This window comes from Thunnus maccoyii, chromosome 14 (assembly GCF_910596095.1).
Source record: "Thunnus maccoyii chromosome 14, fThuMac1.1, whole genome shotgun sequence".
In the NCBI taxonomy this organism is placed as follows: Eukaryota; Metazoa; Chordata; class Actinopteri; order Scombriformes; family Scombridae; genus Thunnus; species Thunnus maccoyii.
In genome coordinates, this window is record NC_056546.1 from 12,983,344 (window position 1) to 13,003,724 (window position 20,381).

Below are 20,381 nucleotides of genomic sequence, written 5' to 3' on the forward strand. Positions count from 1 at the left end.
ACATCCCTGATGTATTGATCAGTGGGGTGGATTTGCTCTCTAGAGGAAATCCTATAGCAAGTGGAGGCTCTACCGCAAAGTGCTTCGCCTGGTGTGGGAGAGATTTGGCAGAGCATCCATAGATCTCTTCACATCGCACAAAAACGCAGAGTGTCCTCTGTTCTTTTCGTTAAGAAACAGAGACGCACCGCTAGGAACAGCTCATCCATGGCAAAACATGCTGTGAGTGCATTCCCCCCGATCAGCCTCATTGCTCCGATAGAGTGAGCAAGAAGCTATCTTTGATTGTGGTAGCCCCATATTGGCCCAGCAGAATGTGGATGGCGGAGCTAGTGCGACACCTTCACAGCCAGCCATGGTTGCATTGTATGATGGTAAGTGGCGCGTATTTGAGAGATGGTGTAAGGCTAGAGTCATCATTTCGTTTCAGAGTTTTGTCCTGGATGTATTATGCTTCCTGCAGAATTTACTGGACAAATGTAAAGCTTTTTCCACCATTTAAGTTTATTTGGCCACGATTTCAGCCTGCCATGCGGGTTTTGAGAATGAGCTGAATGGGCAGCATTCTCTGATAAGGAGGTTTATGAGGAGAGCGACTGCAGCCTGCGTTTAGTTCCTTCATGGGATTTGCTAACTGTTTTGGAGGCACACTCAGGGTTGCCTTTCAATCCCTTGGAGTGTGCTGACTTAAAGTTGTTCTTTCTCAAAACTATCCTGTTGCTGGCACTGACATCAGCCAAATGTTGTGCCCTAACCCTGCTTTTGTGCCTAAGGTTAGCGAGTCTTCTTAAAGCTGCCCCACATGTGAGCTGCTTGCCTTTCACCCACCACCTTTTGCAGAGGAGAGTGAGAGGCGCCTTAATTCACTCTTCCCCGTAAGAGCCTTACGTATCTATTTCGACAGGACTAAGGGATTTAGGAAGAGTAACCAACTTTTTGTATCTTGGGCCCCCTCTAACATAGGGAAGGCTCTGACTGGCCAGTGCCTGTCACACTGTGTGGTGGAGGCTATAATTCTGGCTTATGAGAGTCATGGACTGCAGCCCCTAAGAGCCAGCAGGCTCATTCCACCAGGGCTATGGCCACTTCATGGGCCCTGTTCAGGGGCATTTCTCTAGGTAACATCTGTGCCGCTGCTAGTGGGGCATCCACACACACATTTATTCGGTTTTACCGCCTCGAGATGATTGGTCTGTCTCCCTACAGACGTGGTGGTATTGGAGCTTCCATGATTAGTCACGCCAGAAGGCGCTTCCCATAGTGAGATACCTCGCTCGGTTTTCAGAGGAGCGGGGTTACCCTGGTAACCAAAAGTTTCATGGACATCTGCCAGATTTCCCTGTTTGGACTTGTGCCAGTACTTATGCAAGCAAAGAGCCTGTTAGATGCATGGGAAGTATGGTATGTAGACAGTTTTAACTGGGACTAGGGACAAGGATGAACTAAAAAAAAAACTAAAAATTAAGTTTGGGTTCTCTTATCAGCCTGACTGTCTAAGATTTAGGACCCTTAACACATGTCACCTTACCTCTCCAAACCCATATTTCTTCCATCAAATATCGATGACTGTTTTTAGCAGCAACACAAATTACTATCTAATGATACCATCAAATATCCTGTTTCATATGATGTAAATGCTAGAGAGCAAGCAGGACTATGAGGCCAAATACTCCACAAGCAGGTCAAAGTCCACACGGGATCCATGGCACTTGTGGTTGACTACTGCTAACAAAACAGCTCCTAATAAACCAAGGACCTGACGCTCCACTACAGGGCTGCCCAGCCAGAACCCCAGGGGCCCTGTCTAAGACTAGCGGCTCCACTCTGCCACACAGCATCTGCAAGCTTGTAAAACAAGCTGTTAAACTTTATCTGCATCATAACCATTGTGATAATACAGCACAGATGCCAGAATTTCAAAAATAGATTTCCCTGAGGGCTTTTTTTTTGGAGGGGTATATAAGCCAACTCTTTGTTCTTATGTGTTGAGATAATCTCCATGCTGCCATGAAGAAAGAATGTGATAATTTATAAAAAAAAAAAACCCTCAGACTCAACATAATCAGTTAATAAAATGAGCTGATGCACCTTTCACAGCTATTAGAAGTAGCACTCAGACAATGTGCCCGCATACTGAAAGTGTACATACTGCACTCCAGATTGAAACATCCTATTAGCCCGCACATTCACAGAGCCATTAGCATTTAAATATGCAGGAGCTGTGCTCCTTTCAAAATGCCATTTTTACTCTGCTGCAAGGAGAGTTCTCCAGTTGTCATAAACAACTTTTTTTTTTTTTTTTTTTATTCAAGGACCTTTTCAAATGTCAGGGCCAATCAAACACAACACGACAGGTCTCTGGGTGAAAAAAAAAAACAGCTCAGAGGGCAGAGAAGAAAAGCGGACTTATCATGCATATTCATGTGGTTGGAAGGTTCAGTGTCTGCTGTCTCTGAGAATTGTGAGCAGTGGCAAAACAGTTTGTGTGCTAAGAGACAGCTGAAAAAAAAGTAAGCCTTTAACTCTTTTCTCCCTCTCACCATGTCCAAATGTCAATGTCACAGACCCACAATGGCCAAAGCTCTGTGTGCCCACGAGTGATTCCCAAAACACCAACTCCAACTCTTTTTCCCTCTTTTTCTCCTCGTCAGCAGAATCAGGCAGAAAAGTTTTCTCTGTGAAGTGGTGCTCAGCAGAATGGCAAACAACAGAGCCATCCCTCCACTGGCCAGGGCCCACTTCAGCATTTTAGACATCTCTTTCAGTTTACAGCTTCCCTAACATCAGCAGGATGGATCCTCCTGACACAAGTCTATGTCAGCTGGACTGGAATAGGGGCTCTGCCGAGACACAATGGGAACCTTCCTCCTCCTCCTCGTGCCACCTCCCTCCTGAGACGCTGAGACAGGAGAGAGCGGGTAGGAAGGAAGGAAAAAAAAAAAGAAAAGAAAAAAAAGAGGAAATAAAACACAATACATGTGCCTGCACTTTCAGCCTGTGGGCATGTATGTGTATAATCCTCTTCAGGAAACTTTGCCAGCTTGGACAGAGAAAGCTGCACGGCCACACTGGTATCTTTCTCTCTATCTGTTTCTGTCTGTCTTTCTCCCTTCACTTCCTGCCTCTCTTCATTAGTCTCTGTCTCTTCTCTCTGGTTGCAGCAAGGCACACTCATCCAGGAGGACATTATTAGCTGTCAGCATTAACAACCAGCGTAGCAGCAAAAGCAGCAGCAGCAGCAGCAGCAGCGGCGGCGGCAGACCTGGTTTCATAACAATGCTCACAGAAAGCCTCTTCTCTGCCCCAGCGAGAGGAGCAGGCAGTCAGGACGGCCTGCTGCGTGCAGATGGTGCTTTGTCTCTGCTAGTTCCTGCAAAAGTGACACGCAGACACGGATGCAAGCACACATGTACATGCACACATAGTTGGAAGACGGTGCCACTATTCATTCCTAATCCTCTGTGGTTTGCATGAAAGTTAATGGCAGGTGTCTAAAGCCCTGGCTATGCCAAGCGAAGGAGGGGAGGTGGGAGGGAAAAAAGTGTGTGTGTTTGCCAGCAGGAAACACACACACACACACACACACTTCTCCACGTGGAAAAGACAGTGCATTACATTCCTATTATATCTTCATCTCCAAACTATGCCCCTACATCCATCCTCATCCTCCCCCTCCCTACTCCATCCGTCCCTGGCATAATGTCGATGCATGCAGTTGAGAGCAATTAGGACTTCTTTAGAGGAAAATGGCCGGTCATTAAGGAGGAGCAGGGACTCCACAGTGTGATGGTTTACGCCAGGTGGGAGGCTATTAGACAGCCAAGTGGTGTGAGCAAACTCCCATCGTCATAAATACAAGGAACAGTAAACATCCTCCACTGTCGCCCCCACTGCCGCCAAGAGCATTCCTCCAATCATAATGAGGTAATAATTTAAAGAAATTCTCATTTATGAATCCACAACATACTAAACTCACACTCAGTATGCTGTAGGCTACAGTCATTAACATTACTAGTCTTTTTCACATGAGACATTTTGACTTATAGTAAGAAAAGCACAGGTGTTACTAATAACATTAACCATGGCTCCGTTTCATTCAAGTGTCCCAGTAAGACAGTGGCAGTGAGCCAACATGCACAAAACCTGAAACTGAAGAAATAAATTGTATTATTTACACCTGTGCTTTTCCTACTGTGACATGTCAAAATGTCTTCTGTGTAAAAGGCCGATTCTAATTAAGTATGTACAAATAGCACAGTTTTTTTGGTACGTTTTCAGCTAAGAGAATTAGTCCTTTGATTAATTAGTCGATCAACAGAATTTTGGTAATCAACTGAACATTTGAAACATTTGCTGGTTTCAGCTTCTCAAATGTTTGCCACTTTTTACTTTTCACTCTTACTGTTTTGTATCATTTTAAATCAAATTCTTTTTGGTTTTGGACTGTCAGACGGACAAAACAAGCTATTTGACGGCGCCAACTTGTGCTCTTGAAACTTCTGATTGTCATTTTTAACTATTTTCTGTCATCTTTTCACTTAAAAGAGCGATTAAATAGAAAAATACTGTATGAATGATATAATCAATAACAAAAATAATTAGTATTCGCATCCTTTAAATGACATGTCACAAAAAAAAAATGTACGTTTTAACTCAAAGAGAAAAATCTTTCAAGAAATTTAGATCAAAGTTTGATCTTAATTTTCTACTCAAGCAGCAAGACACTTACATTGAAACACTCAAGCAGGACAACGTTGCTGCAATCGTGAATGAAATGATGTTAATGAAAATACCTGCAACAGTTGATCAGTTTTTCACTTTGAGATTTGATTTTTTTCAAATTTGGCAACAAGATGTGGGTTTAATTCTGTAGTGTTATGTTTGATTGTCTCAATCAAAAAAAACCTTTAAAAACAGCTTTCAAACACAACAGTGGACTATAATTCACATGTTTACTAGCCACTGTAAAATGATAATTAAATGCATTATTTTGGATCGGCAAACTTTACACAAAAAAAACAAACTTGGATGCCAATGTGGCAGGAGCAAGCTACAGCTGTGAGAGTATGAAAAATGACTTAAGCTGCACTTAAGAGCAAACCACTGAGGATGAACCTATTTCTCCATACTGTTTATATCATATCCACGGTTGACAAGAGTGCATGCACCCACACACACACACACACACACACACACACGCGCGAAGAGAATAAGATCATCCAGTATGTTTTAAGCACACATGCCTTGTCAGTGAAGAGAATCAAACACCTGCTGCTGTCTGCTGCAGTCCACTTCCACCCCCTCCACCCCCTCCAAAACTATCCCTCACAATCACAAACAAAAATGAGCGACTCAGAAGCAACTGAGACACATCAGAGCACGTTATAACGAGCCAGAAACAGGTGCTGAAAATTTGTAGAGTGTGCCAATTACACTAAACACACAGTGCATTTTAAAATGTATGTTCTTTTGAGACCAAACCGGTACCAGGCAGCATGAGAAACAACACAACAGTTGCTCAAAGAATGATAGATGTACAACTGTTGCCTAATCGTTGTAATGCGTCTGAAGCACACAAGTTCTCAATTTGCAAAGTGCACTACTTCACAGCGAAATCTTCAACATCAAAGCCTTAATCCAATCTGAGAAAAAAGTTTTAAGATCTGTGTAACTTGAAACAAAGAACAATGTTTTCAAGGAAAAAAAAAAAAAAAAACCTTCATGAAACTATGAAACTTTTAAAAGCTAAACTGGCTAATTGGCTATAGTTGAATAAATGATTTTTTTTCTTCAGAAAACCCTCAAATGAAAGACAAACAAAGAAATCCTCCATAAAATATTAATTGCAGCCACATCAATATACCTGTGGTACGAATCCTCTTTGCTCTGTGATTTTGCAAACCAGTATGACTGAGTGACATTAGGCTGTACGTTTTCGGCCCCTTGCAGATGGCACAGTGTAATTTCACACCCATTACCTCTTCTCCACAATGCATAGCACAATCACATGACAGTAAAATCCTCTCAAACCAACTCCTATGGGAACTTTTAAGAGCCGTTAGTGGCCTAGCCATTATGGGAATTCTCAGTAGAGTTCACAAGAGCAGCGTCCAAATTGCTGTGTTAAATGGAGTATTAGGCTCTGAGAATATGATTAACCAATTGTAATTGCTTTGCTTCGGTGACTTCAAAACAGGCAGTCATTGCGTGATTCAGATTTTTTTTCTGTTGCTGTGTGCTTCCAGCTATTCCTCTTTATGAAGCAATCGTCATCAACGACAACAACAACAACAACAAAAAAAGATGGACACGTCAAGATAGCAAGAAAGTATTTTAGATCAATTCTTAGAGAGAGCACAGATTGTGTGTTCAAAGACAACCAAGTGCCAAATGAGCGGGTGGTGAGCGGAGTGAGAGACAGCACCTGTGCTTTCAAAACACCATCATCTCTTCTTGCATCGGTGCACTTGCTTCCCCAGCTTGCCTCTCTGCTATCCAGCGTGTTATAACACAGCAGAAACACACAAACGCGCCCCTGCACAAGCATGTTGTACAGAAGATCAGCCATGTACAACAGAGCTCTCTACAAGCACAAATCATGTTCGCAATCACAGCGCACTGACTCCACTGTTCACCAGGGAATATCTGTTGAGGCAAATAAGACTCCTGATTTCCAATACAAACACACGCGCGGGCACACACACGCGCGTGCGTGCGCGCATCAACACTGATAGCTACCATCAAGCACAAGACGTGCGCAGGATATCATAAATATTAAAGCGTTGGTTTTGCATTTTCTTGGCATTTTCCCTTTTCCAGTGATAAATCAAAAGGCCTGATAGGAGCTGCCATGTACATTGTGAAGCTGCTTGTGATGTGTTTGCCTTGGGAGGCCAGCTTTCATATCTGAACACATACGGGCCACAAAGATGTGAGAAGAAGTTCAACCTCCAGCGGAGTTGAAGACGGCAGATGAGGAGGGGAGGGATAGGGAGAGGAGAGCAGGAAGGTTGATGTCACATGTGGGACTGAGGGAGACTGTTGAGGGAGGGGGGGCGGGGGGGAGGTAGTGGCGGTGGTGAGAAATCGCTAACCCAACCGTGACAAACTAAGAACATTGACTAATATCTTTTAGGGGTAAAACAGCCCTCATGAGATGATCAGATGTTCTAATAGACGTTTCAAATGCAAACATTAGCCTCTTGAAGGGTGCGGGCCACAGCCTGCATATCATTAACAAAGGCCTTTACTCTGCGGGCAAGCTCCACACTAAGTTCCCCTGCCTGTTGTGACAATGCCCACGGGGGAGAGCAGATGTCCGTTGCCAGCAGCACATCTGCATATAGCCTCAATCCCCACCCCTTCACTGGCCAGACAATGGAGCCGCCCTCCTCCTCCTCCTCCTTCTCCACTTGAATCTTTCTTCCACTGGAGCCTCCAAATGCAGTAAAAAAAAAAAAAAAAAAAGAGAAGAAGAAGAAGAGGGAGAGTGGAGAGAGTTGCCTTTTGAAAAGCAGTGCCCACTCTGCCTGTAAAAACTGAAATGGAAGGATTAATCTCTTTTTTTTTTTAATGTGTAGGTCCTCATATGGATGCCTGATTGGCTCACTAATTAAGCACTCATTAATTAGTTGGCTACTGACAAGTGAAGTTCCAGCTAGATTTGTTTAGTTACATACACGCCTGCAAGAAATGTGGCACAAAAACACACTTGTACCAAACTTTTGATCAAACTCTTCTAGTGCATGTTGGCATTCTTCTTCTTCTATGATTTAAAATGTTAAAAGAAACCAATAAATATTTAAGAAAAAAACACTCAGCATTAATTGAGCTTAATTGGATCTTCAGTATGTTCACTATTACACATTACAGCCTAATTGCCCAACTAATTAGGGTCTTAATAAAGCCTATCCCCACATCATATTATGTAGTGGAGTATCGGCTAATGTCTTCCTCACACTACACTACTCCCACCCTCCCTTGTCCCTCCTTGCTGATGGCGCAGGGACACATGGACAGCGATGCGAGTATAGCTTTCAAAACTACACCCCGGTGGAGCACACACTGAAATATTTTACACCACCTTTGCAATAATCTTGAATCCTACCTCGACTGGATGTTTACTGAGAGTTCAAGCGTCGGCTTTGGGGGCTCCAGAAATAGCATCGCAGGCTACGCATTTCAAATTCGCTTGTTATCTCGGATTTAGATAATGATCCACCTTTAGATGACACAAAAACTTAATCCTGAACGCAACGGGACAATCTCCGGCGCTGTGAAACGGTGCCCGGTGTCGGTTTTTAACGGGGGAAGTAGCCTCGGCTCTCGGTGTGCCTCGGTTTTCCTGCTGTTTACTTATACGCTTCATAAACACTCCTATTCTTTTCCTCCTGCCAGAACTGAGAGGTGTGTATCAGTTTGCTTTTCCTTTTTTTTTTTCTCTCTCGCTTTTTGAGTGAGGCGGAGCCTTTGCCCACTTCTCCCTCGCACGCACACACACACACACTCACACACACAGACACACACAGCACATAGAAAATGAGAGACACTTCTAGCCGTTGATGGAGTTGGGACAGTTGTTATGGCGATCTGTGTTTAGATTTGACCGTTTTTTTTTTACCCTGTATTTGAAGTCTAGGTCAATCCGGCGCAATTATATGTTTTAAAAATACTATTGTGCTGGGTTAAAAAAAGGATGGGTTAAAAAAAACATCTTAATACAATACTCCCATGTGTAAACTGAAAGTTAATTAGTATTATAAGCTATGTGTAAATCCATATAAGTTTGTGTAAACCTCTTCCTTAGTTCTTATCTAGTTTCAAACTAGTGATTTACTGAATGGAGTTTCACCTTTACAACTTGTGGACTGTTTTAGGGGCCAAATACTAGCCATACTCGGTTTAACTGCCTGCTTTGATGTATTAATTTTGTTTTTATTTATATATTGTATGCATACATGAAGAAATATGTGCTCCAGTATCAATAGTATTCAAGCATGAAAATGTCTGATTAGCTAACATTATGCTAGGTGGTCATTTGGCTAACGTAATTAGCGTAATGTTTTGTAATTTGAGGTGTATTGTGGTATTTTTCTGGACTGTTCATTTAAAAACAAAATGTATAAAAGCATTTTGAAGTATCATGTCAAATGTTTCCACCTTATTTCTTCTTTTTTTCTCTTCAATCTAAAGGGGTCATATTAGCAAGCTAGCGTTAGTTTTATCAGTTGATTTGGATAGACAGTTACACTTGGCAGTTACTAGGAATAAATATTAAGCAACAACTAATCTCTGTGTAAGAGATATTTTGTATCATGCAAACCATTTTAATTTAGAAATGCGTAAATCTCCACGTAGTAAAAACATACATTACAGCAAACATGAACTTACAAACAGCCGACCTGCGACCATCTCCAGTGGGAATTTCTACATTTGAAACTTACCCACTATGGGTAATTTAAAAACTGATTTCAGTAATTTTAGACTGAATATATTTAAATTTTACTACCTTTACCCAGGGTCCAAAATTAACACCTGCCAAGCGCCAAATGCGGGTAGATTTTCCGTTTGGCAAGTAAATCTCGGAAGGCTATCCGCCACACTGGCGGGTAAATGTTTGTACCAAAATAGTCATGTAATAATACAGTGTAGACACACGCACCATACGTGTGAGTCAAATTCTCGGCCTGAATTATTGTTTCAGTCCACCCCTGATAGCTATTATGTGGAGACATTTACAAGGAGTAAGCCAACCTTTAAAAGGAAAGTGCACCAACGAAAAGGAAGACGAAGCATATTTTGGCCGGTAAAAATATGCTGGGGTGGTTGATTTTTTCACCTACCAGTCCCCTTGGCAGGTGAGTCAAAAAGTTAATTTCGGCACTCCCTTTACAAATAAATAAATAAATGGTTACAGGAATGATTTATATTTCCCATTCCCAACCAGATTTTCTGGCAGTGCGGGGAGGACTTTGTAACAGTACTTAGAACTTCATGTAGGGAAATAAGACTGAAAATATAATTGAATAATTAATTGAATAAATATGATGGGGAACAGACTTTCTTTTTGCTGCCTCCATACTTTGCTGTGGGGGATAGGGAGGGCTAAAGTTCTGGCTGCGGCCCTGGCTGTAATTATTACTAATGTTATCCCTTCCTAATACTTCTAAACTACAACTACGGCTACAAAATCCACAGACTCCGAGAAAAAAAAAAGTGTAATAAAATTTAGATGGCTGTGCTTTGGGATAGAGATAGATATTTCATAGTTCAGCTGCATGTTCACTTAAATCTTCCTCTGCATGCCACTGGTGCAGATAGCAGCCACTGCAGCTGTGCCTTGATGTCATGCTTAAAACATGCAATCTAGTGTATATTATCCATTTTTTTTCGGTTCCAGTCTCAGCAGTAGAGTGGTTGCGGTCCCTCCATTCATTCACACAGTGGCGTCGGCCATATAACAGCACAGATGGCGGAGAGCATCTTTGGATTTCCTGGTCACTTCAGTCTCTACATACTTTTTTCAGCACTTCCAGCAAATCTGAGTCTTTGAATGGAGCTTCCCAGAAAGACCAGAATTAGGAATTAATAGAAAATCACTGCAAGAAATAGATGAATCATTTACATAACATCTTTTCTGTGTCTTGCTGTAGCCTCAGTATCCTGTGTGTGTGTGGTCCCAGGCCTGGGGGGCTCTTGGCCCTGTCCTGAGAGCATCTTTCCCTGTGGTCATTTTGTCTCCAGCAAAATGTAACTACTGGGCATGAACCCAAACACTCCAAAGACCAACACCAGCCAACAGGGGACACCAACAGAAGCATATGTTTGCAATGGCAGGAGAGAAGATGGATGACTGGAAGAGGAAGAGACAGAGGAGACTATTTGAATCACGGCTGTGAGCTTGTGTTTGTCTAAAATTGATTTAGATGAAGGCATCACTTTTTCGCAAATAAATTACAAAGGCCCTTTAAATATTACCAAACCAATATGTCAGAATCTAACGATGAATGACCAAGTTAATGATGTAGTACAGTAAGTGCATTATTTAATGATATAAAGTGACATGTATAATGAAGTATGTAATGTACATATGCTGAAATTCATTAGCCGTATGTGGCAGAATTATCTATTATTCCTCTCTTGTTGTCGTTTTGAATATGAAAGTTGTTTCAAAATCTGCTTTATTGTTGTAGATTTAATCTTACAAAAGGCTGTGTTTGCTAATTATACGCTTACCTTCTGGGTCGCTTAGTAAAGCACCTTACTGTGGAAACAAATATGCACAGGCTTTATTTGTCTCCGCTGTTTGTCATTGGTATCTTTTTTTGCTTTGAAATGTGCAATCATGTAATATGTTCCATGTTTTTATTATACTCTAAAGCCATTTGCATAAGAATCTGGTTCTGCTAAATCAATACAGCCCTGTAGATTATTAAAACATTCACCACATTATGGTCTGATATTATGATTTGCTTTTGTTTATACAGTAGTTGTTAGAGGATGACAGTCGACACACACACACACACCTCTAATCTGTTCACTGTACAGTGGGTATTTGAGAGGATCAGTAGTGTGCTACTGCATATTTCTGCAGAGACATTATTTCTTCCCTCAATTCCTCCTGGCAGAGATCTGAGTGTTTGACCTTTTTAAAATGCAAAGCGATTCTTCTACTCCAGAGAGTGAACAGGAGGCTCATGATTGTGCTACTAAATTTGAGGGACTTAATGCAGTAACTCACAGAGAGAGAGAGCTGTTCTGCACCTGCTGAAGTCTTGACTTGGTTACGGGGATACAATAACACCTCCAAGGGTTATGTTAATCTTTAAAGACGGGTTATTCTTATGCTGCACCACTCTTTACCTCATTTGAATGAATATTTCACAGCAACCTTGAATCAGTCTCTCATGCTTAAATCATCTTATTGCATAGTGTTTCCTTTTTGCTTGTTCCTGCATGTGTACTATTATATGTACTGTAACACTTAGGTCTATTTCTTTACATCAAAATAAACTGCCATTCACACATCAATCCATCCATCTTTATACCATTATATAATCTGTCACATTCAAAATAATCTAGTATAAATAACAACCAAGCTACCTCTGCAAGGACCTCATTTATGATTTTAAATTAACATTTCACATAATTTCACATCTTTCCTCCTTCTTGAGAAAGGAAAGTGCAGCTAATTTAACTCCAACGTCACCACGGAGCACTTATGATTAGCAGCAGCTAAGAGGTGGATATCATGTTAAATTGAGAATTTAACAACTTATGACACACTCTACATATGGGATATTGTAATGAGCAGCTCATGGGGGTGTAATTTACATTTGATAATAATGTCAGATTCTCAAAGAATGTGCCATTGTTCTGTTTGTACCTCCTCCACTGTAAGTGCACCTACAGCAGCGCCAGTCTTTGCCTTTGTGAAAGCCTGCACTCACATCTAATTATGTTCCACCACATTAAGACCTCTGACACATTGGTAGCAGCCTTAAAAAGACACTGGGATACCTTCATTTCCTTGTATTCATGCCTCCAATATAATGCAAATGAGGCAGATTTACCCCCTTTGCTGGAGAATAAGTGAGAAAACAGTTAATTAGACTTGTTGTGAGGTCTCTGGATGTTTTTGCTTCCTCCTACAGCCGTAAATGGAAAACTGAATGTTTAAGTGAGGTGTTCAAGCAGTTTCCAATGCTGATAACATAAACTGTTGATACCATATGTAACTGATCACTTAACAACAGCAGCTATTCTGTGAGTAGATGAAATACCAATCGAAGGAAACAAATTGATTAAGCTAAACAATCTGAGGTGTCACTTCTAATCTGAAAACCGTGTCAAATGAGTAGCTTCGCTCTATTGACATACTTTTCATCAGATTCCTGAGAGACAATGTAAAGATGATGACACGGAGGATGTGTGGTCCAGCTTCTCATCTGTAAATTGGAATAGATTTATCGATTTTACCTATTGAAACTAAAATGCTGTGATGCTGAGGTTATGAAGGAGCAGACTGGATGAAACTAAGAGGTGGCGCTTCTTACTGTAAGTAGTGATGAAATAGTTGGTAACATCATACAAATGTGGCAAACCAAAATGGAGCTGCACTGTTTGAGCTAAGAGGTGTGTTTCTCATGGTTTCTCTGAATTTTTTACCTTTACTTTAAATATATAATCAAACATAAGATCAGGAAACCAAGCGACTGATTCTGCTTTTTAGCAGGAATTTCACAGACTAGACACAAGATATACATGAAACTAATCATCTTTTTTACTCTTGTTTAGCACAGTTTGCTACTTGACAGCTTCAACAACTACTGTTACAAACCGACAGTCTGGGATAACACTTTCTTTACACAAACTGTGCATGATAAATTCATCCTCCCTTGTATAAACTCTCGGGTGGGATACTTGAACAGACTGCAGCTTGTAGGTCTTTGTTTACAACAAGCCTAATGTAATTATACTCACCACCTACACACAAATTAGCATGCAAACTGTGTCGGAGGTTTGAAAAATACATGGAGCGATGTGATTTAGTGCAAGGATAGGTCTGATCTTCTGAGGCAGTGTTTCTGCAGAGCTGCTCAATGCCACAATGCCAGGCTGGCGGACCTCACAGCTGCAACATGGGGAAGCAGGCCTGGGCAAGATTGCAGCTAACAAGCTCCAAATTACTCCATACGTACAGTGCAATGACACACAAATACACACCCACAGAGCTTGGAAGCTGAGGTTTAGCAGGGGAGCTCTTATCTCCACTGAACAAACTCCTCGAGTGATGGGAATGTTCTCAGGATGTTATCTTGTCCTCTGTGGAAACAAGATAGCCAGCCACCTTTATCACCACCCTCAGACTCTGGAGGGCCCCAGACCATTACTGGAACAAGGACCACTAGCCTGCCGCAGGGGACACTAACCAACTGCCTGAATAAAGAGACTGTCAGGGAATTGGAAGTGCTGTAACTGGACTGTCAGTAGATGGGAAGTAGCCTTGCAGTCAGGTAGTTCAGCCTAGCCTAAAGGGAGTCCACTCTGTGTCTTGAACACTGTTTTGGACTTGCAGTGATGTTGTTATTTGGGAAGGATGCTGAATATTTGAACAAGATGAAATGTTAGACATAAGGAGAAGTCATACTGTGAGCCGGGAGAAGAGAGGGGGGGAAAAAAAATCAAAAGAAATCGGGGCAGCTAGACATTAGTTATGCTATAATTGGCAAAAGAATAAACAGAAATAAAAATCTTTGAGATATGTGACTTAACTGCAGTATCGCCATGGCAACTCTCTTTTCAAGTCACATCTTTAATGAATAGGTAATGGACAAAATGCAAAATGCACAACTTCATAACGTCAGGACAGATGCCAAAACTGACATGAGAGGAGAAAAAAAAGGTAGATTTTGTTTGACAAAAAGTGATTTTGCTGTTCACTCAATAGAAAATGTCAAAACAGCACAGCAGCCTTTTTGAAAAGAAAACACACACACAGGCGCGCGCGATGTACCATAGCAACACAAATCTTCCTTCTCGCTGTTATTTTGACTGTCTGGCAAATCCACCTCTTGTTTTCAAAGCTTTTTTTTTTCCTCTAACAGGTGCAAAACCTCTCAGCTCGACACATCAAAGAGACACATGCACCTGCGAATAAATCACAGCAAATGGTAAAAATCCAGACTAGGGCCTCCTAACACCAAAGAGGTAGGATTCAAAGTGTCTGATTTAATATTCATGAAGTGCACAGCTTTGGCGGTTGAATGCTTGTTTACTGAGATGTGTCTTTTGTCCTTGGGAGAAGGTTTGATATTCCAGCAAGCAACTGTATTATATACCTCTACATGATATAAATAACACACATACAGTACACACACACACACACACACAAATACAAACTACTGTAATGATTGACACTCTATTTCAGTGCATTCTCCTAAGAGCTCTCACTCCCATGTGAAGCATTAAAAGCCTCACCAGCATTCTGAAACAGCTAATGAGAGTTTCTGATTATTAAGTTTTGGTGGCTTCTGTGCGGAGGAGTTGTTCAAGTTGTGGCAAGTCCAACGGAAAGTCTGCAAACTGCACCCACGGGGACAGAAGTGGCAGACAACCAGTCGAGACCAGACAGAACCAACTGTCACACATAAGCACAGGTGTTTTTCCATTAATAAACAACTACAACACCACTGCACCTCTTTAAAAGGTGTTTTTAGATTAATTAAGGCATGATCTGACCACCATATGTTTCTGTCTCAGCGACAGGGCGAAGACAGGGTTAAAATAGACCTTATTTTTTTCAGCTGTGCACCAGTTTTCTTTTTATTTTATCAAAGGTATAGGGATATCAAATCCCTTGCCCTGCAGCTTGGTGTCAGTCGTGCACCTGCATCCAAGGATCAGTTTTTTGGTAGCAATGTGTGAGATAATCTCAAAGTGAAATCACAAAGGGCAGCGGTTCCAGATGGATGTCTCGCAGCTTTCTTTCTTGCTATATAAGAACTGCGAGATCGCTACTTCACCTTTTAAAAGTGAAACAAACTCCTGCAAGGTCGGCACTGTATGGGGATCAGCTAATTACTATAGCTGAAAGAAAGCTTGTGAGAAAAACCCATTTCCCCGGTGGGTACTTAGAAGAAAGAAAGCAGCTGGTCACTCTGGAGAAAACATCAGCTATTGGAGAGAGTGGTTGGGGATACTCTTCACTTAAGTGCTTTTCCTCTGAGCAGTGTTCCCCGTCATTCGCTCCCACGCCTCCTCCTCTCTTGTATGGGCGGCACACACATATCCATCCCTTTCATCCCCGGGGGTGAAACAAACCCATGCATTATGACTCAAATCAAGCTTAATTTATTTCACATGCTCAAATTTAATGTCTTCCTGTTGATATGCCTTGAATAAAAATAGCTGAATTCTTTTTCTAATTATTTTCACCCAGATTTTCTTTCACAGAGCATGCACATTACACAGGGGTTTTGGTTGTTACATTTCTCACACAACTTTGCTGATGAACAACTCAGTGGATCTTCAGGTCAACTGATAACGCATGTAGAGCTGCTGCTCTCTGCTGGCAAAACTGTGAACTACCAGCAGGCTCCATAGTGATTCTATAGTGGCTCCTGGTGTAAATAAAAAGTACATTTCATGACCATAATTGTGTTAAGATGCTTCAATAACCAGTTATATTTCTTATATCTTATCATACCACAGAAAAGTTCCATGTAGGAAAAACCTTTGAAAAAAAAAAGAAAGTATACTTAATGTTACTTCCATGTGTACTCATGATTAACTACGGAAGCTTTTTTTAATGATGTTATCTCAAGATCACGAGTTAGTTATTTTGTTATCTCAAGAAAACAAACTCGATACTGAGATAATCAACCCGTTTTCGTGAGAAAACAAAAGGTCTGACCTTGACCTTTCCACTGTTTCGTACGGAAGCTGAGAATGGCCGTGCTTACAATTACTTTTTTAATGTCGTTATCCTGAGATCACAAGTTAATTTATCTCGTTATCTTGAGAAAACAAAAAGCAGATTTCTTGAGATAATGAGATCAATTTATCACAAGATTTATCATAACTTTATTCTCATTTGTTCATTCCTGTCTCCTCTCCATGTCTCGCTCAACTATTTTGATTGAGCACAAGAAGGCCTCAAGTGGCTCTTAAAGACATGGGTTCAAATCTGTCATATGTTGGTTTTTACTCCCTCTCTCCACCCGACTTCCCCTTCTCTCAGTCTAATAGAGTCTAATAAAATGAAAATGCTTGAAAGGTATTATTTAGTATTTCTCCTATATGAAACATCCCATCATATTATGACCAGCAGTTAATCAACCTGACATTCGGCCATGACACAGATGCCATTAATAAAGCTGTGTTTAGCGTTTAGCATCAAATCAAAGTTAACAAACAAATTATAAAGGAGTATTTTTCCTTCCAAAGGTTCATTCAGGAACTCTTTCTTTCAAAAAGGGTTCTTTAAATAACCATTTGCCTTCATAAGAAACAATAAGAGGAAATAAATAAATAAGAGGAAATTACCTTTTGTTTTCTCGTGATAATGGGTTGATTATCTTGTTATCTTGAGATAACAAAGCTTGTTTTCTCGAGATAACAAAACAATTAACTTGTGATCTTGAAATAACTGCATTAAAAAAAAAATTGCAAGCATGGCTGTTCTCAGCTTCTGTAGTCTGGACTCCCAGGCTGAGAGGTCATATTTTCTTGGATGTCCAAAACTGTGCATTCTATATTTTCAAGCCATATACATACATGGGTATGCTGTGTCTACTTGACAACAGAAGTGAGAATGCCTGAATGAGTCGTCCATTTCATGTGAACAATAATTCAAAACCTCAGGATATTAAATAAATGAACATAACCTTAACTTTTCACTGCATAGTGTACTCCATTGGCTGTCATGATGATTCAGTTTACACCACTAATAATTTAGATGCTTTTATCATATTAGCAATAATAAACATGATGAAAATATAACAATGCATATTATTTTGTCATGGAGACACACATTAGTCTAAGTTTTTGTTAGTATCAGAGATTCTACTGTGTAGTCTGGCTATAGACGGTGTAGTTAGTGAGATGTGCCACCGCAGAGTGCATCTCTTCAAATTTCTTCCATGAGTGCTTTTTTGTGACAGCAGTTTTGCAATAACTATTACGAGTGCACAATTATAGATGTAGCATTGGTTCAACATAATGGACAATGCGTGGAGGTTTAACATGCATTGATTATCTCATTATCTTGAGATAACAAAGCTTGTTTTCTTGAGATAATAGAATATTTAACTCGTGATCTTGAGATAATGCATTTAAAAAAATAATTGCGAGCACTGCCATTCTCAGCTTCCATAATTAACTTACTAAATGTGCTATCTTCATACCAACACTGTGCTTAATGTACTAATGATGTAGAATAAGTACAACTGACTACACTGAGTGCCTTTGACCATGCTGTTTTGAGAGACCTACTTAACATACAGTTTTGTGCAAAAGTTATAGGTCCTTTAGATGTTTAGATTCTTATCCATTATACAATACCATCAGGGAGGCGTCTGATCAGTCTCAGAATTATTCTGCAGCATGAAAATGACCCCAAACTTACAGCCAGAGTCATAAAGAAGTATTTTCAATGACAAGAAGAACAAGGAGTCCTGCAACAGATTATATGGCCCCCGCAGAGCCCTGATCTCAACATCATGGAGTCAGTCTGGGATTACATAAACAGACAGAAGCAACTGATACGCCTTAATCCACAGAAGAACTGTGGCGACTTCTCCAAGATGCAGGAATAACTGACCTGCCGAGTAACTTGAAAAACTGTGTACAGCTGTACTGAGGAGAACTGGTGCTGTTTTAAAGGCAAAGTGTGGTCACACCAAATATTAATTTGATTTAAGTTTCTTCTGTTTACTGAACTTTGGATGAAGTTAATTTATAAATAAAAACTATTCATGGCATTATTTTTGAAAGCATCCTCACTTTACTTTTAGTGCCTAAAACATTAGCACAGTAATGTATATTTTAATAACATACCTGAAAGAGTATTTGAGTAAAGTTAAATTTAAAGGATGTTCAGATTAATGACAGAAAGGTATGATAAAAACAATCAAATACAACTTAATGTTGTCTCAAAATAGCATGTAGCACATAATCGTACACATAGTGCACTTAAACGTAGTCAAGTGTATCTTACATTACATTAAGTGGACTGTTGATAGTCATAAGGTTCCCTAATTTCTTTGTCCAGAATACAATGTTTAAAATACTCCACAGAGTTCCCAAAACAAGAGAAAATGCTTTGGATTTTTCTAATTAAGTTCTTTATTTGACAGCTGGACCTTCACAAAAGTTCATCTGACCCTCTCTTTAAGCTATGTTCTCTCAATGACGCCACCTAATGCTTTAACGTAGGAGTATTGGAAGATGCTGGGCAGTTGGTAGCTGCCAGCACTTCCAGGGTCTCCGAGAGGTGAGAGTCGTGTCGTCCGAACCACATGAACTGCTCCCCTGCCTGTGCCAAAGCTGCCTCTTCAGACTTTCTCTTGTGGTTGCGTGGGAACCGTCTGGTGTTGGTTGGAACATTAACAGCCTGCTCCACCATGAAGTCAGTCCGGTAGGCCGCGAGGTCCGTCCTGGTGTCTTCAGCACTGCCGTCAGCTCCATCATGGCAGAGGCAGAAGTGGGAGTTGTGCTGTCTGTAGTCATCAAGACACTTTCTGCGTCCCACACCCTAAGAATTACCAACATGAGAAGATACTGTTACAAGGAGTAATGTGGAAGATGTGAACTTTTCAATGTGCTGTCAGACTTGTCTTCATACTCACTTGAGTGAAAACTGTGATATTGTCTTTAAAGGCACGCTTGTTGTCATGGTCTGAGAATGGATACTCTCTGGACTTCTGTAAAGAAAAACATGGTAGAATTGTATAAAATGAGCAGGTTGTTTCTTTCTTGTGCTTTGATAGGATGCGATTTAATATTTTAAAAGCTTTCAAAATCATTTGTGACGACTATAATGTGAAAAACAGAAAATGGAAAACTAACAGACATCCCAAGCTTTACATTATCTACACACACACACACACCTGCTGAGTTTTCCATTTAGGATAGCGCTCAAAGTTTAAAGCCTGAGGCAGTGATGATTTAACCTGAGTCAGCATGAGCCCAGTGCTTGTACAAGTCTCTCGATTCCTTGTCTCATTTCTTGGTAAATCTGGATGAGCAAACTGAAAAGAAAATTTAAGGAAAACTAATTACATGGTCAGCTTTAAATGTAAAGATTTTTATTTGTATGTGATCAAATTAAGAATTTCTTACCCATTTGCAATCATTGCTCATTGAAAAATAACGCTTTCCTCCTTTAACCATTTTAAGAAAGTTTGAAATTTTGGTCCAGTGAGTTCTCTGAGTAGTTTCACCAATACACCACACACACAGAGAGAGAAAGAGAGAGAGGCTAACTTAACAACTAATGCAAACACTGGTGACTATGGTAACATGCTGCAAACAAACAACCTGAAATGTGATCTCAATTTGCCATGGAGACTTAGAACTAGAATTCTGAGAGTAAAAGAAAAAAAACAACTTTAAATATTTGTGAATTATACTGCAAACCATACAAATAAATCACAAAAAACAAAGTAATCATTTAATATTAAATTACAACCAATAAATTATCTAAATGTACAATTGTCCTTTTTTTTTGTTCATGTCGAGACTTGTTAACTAAAAAATAAATAAATAAGACAGTTTTTGTTCAGATCTGAAGCCAAAGTGGCGTTAAATTGATGAGGCTCCCCAGTGTTGTCATGCGTTTGAAAATGACAATGAGCACAGATTTGTTTGCAGTCAGTAAA

The 20,381-nt window shown here is 40.4% G+C and overlaps 2 protein-coding genes and 1 long non-coding RNA gene across 5 annotated transcripts in view; 1 reads left to right on the forward strand and 2 right to left on the reverse strand.

Moving 5' to 3' along the window:
• Positions 1 to 9,815, reverse strand: part of LOC121911661 (C-terminal-binding protein 2-like) — a 74,866-nt gene extending 65,051 nt beyond the window's left edge. Inside the window, exon 1 of one of the 3 annotated variants that reach the window (XM_042433363.1) lies at positions 9,509 to 9,815. The gene's annotated coding sequence lies outside the window, so the exon portion shown is untranslated. Of the gene's footprint in view, positions 1 to 8,107; positions 8,399 to 9,390; positions 9,438 to 9,508 lie in introns of those variants that run through there. The other 2 variants (XM_042433361.1, XM_042433360.1) reach the window with 2 other exon arrangements.
• On the forward strand, positions 8,318 to 11,451 carry LOC121911662. Its single transcript, XR_006099920.1, has 2 exons — positions 8,318 to 8,406; positions 10,653 to 11,451. It is a non-coding gene; the product is annotated as an uncharacterized LOC121911662 (long non-coding RNA).
• A 7,374-nt stretch (positions 11,452 to 18,825) lies between these two features.
• Positions 18,826 to 20,025, reverse strand: tex36 (testis expressed 36). Its single transcript, XM_042434092.1, has 4 exons — positions 19,843 to 20,025; positions 19,611 to 19,751; positions 19,350 to 19,424; positions 18,826 to 19,255 (listed from the first exon to the last, which is right to left on the reverse strand). Exons 1-4 carry the CDS (start codon positions 19,891 to 19,893, stop codon positions 18,920 to 18,922), a joined length of 603 nt encoding a protein of 200 aa, XP_042290026.1. The 5' UTR covers positions 19,894 to 20,025; the 3' UTR covers positions 18,826 to 18,919.
• Positions 20,026 to 20,381: the final 356 nt, after the last annotated feature.

What these genes read in the sequence shown, in the direction of transcription:
- tex36 (XM_042434092.1), bottom strand. Translation starts at nt 19,893, where the DNA reads ATGGTTAAAGGAGGAAAGCGTTATTTTTCAATGAGCAATGATTGCAAA. An exon ending in TGAGCAATGATTGCAAATGG is followed by an intron (nt 19,752 to 19,842) that starts GTAAGAAATTCT and finishes TTTTCTTTTCAG; the next exon opens with TTTGCTCATCCAGATTTACC. An exon ending in CTAAATGGAAAACTCAGCAG is followed by an intron (nt 19,425 to 19,610) that starts GTGTGTGTGTGT and finishes TTTTCTTTACAG; the next exon opens with AAGTCCAGAGAGTATCCATT.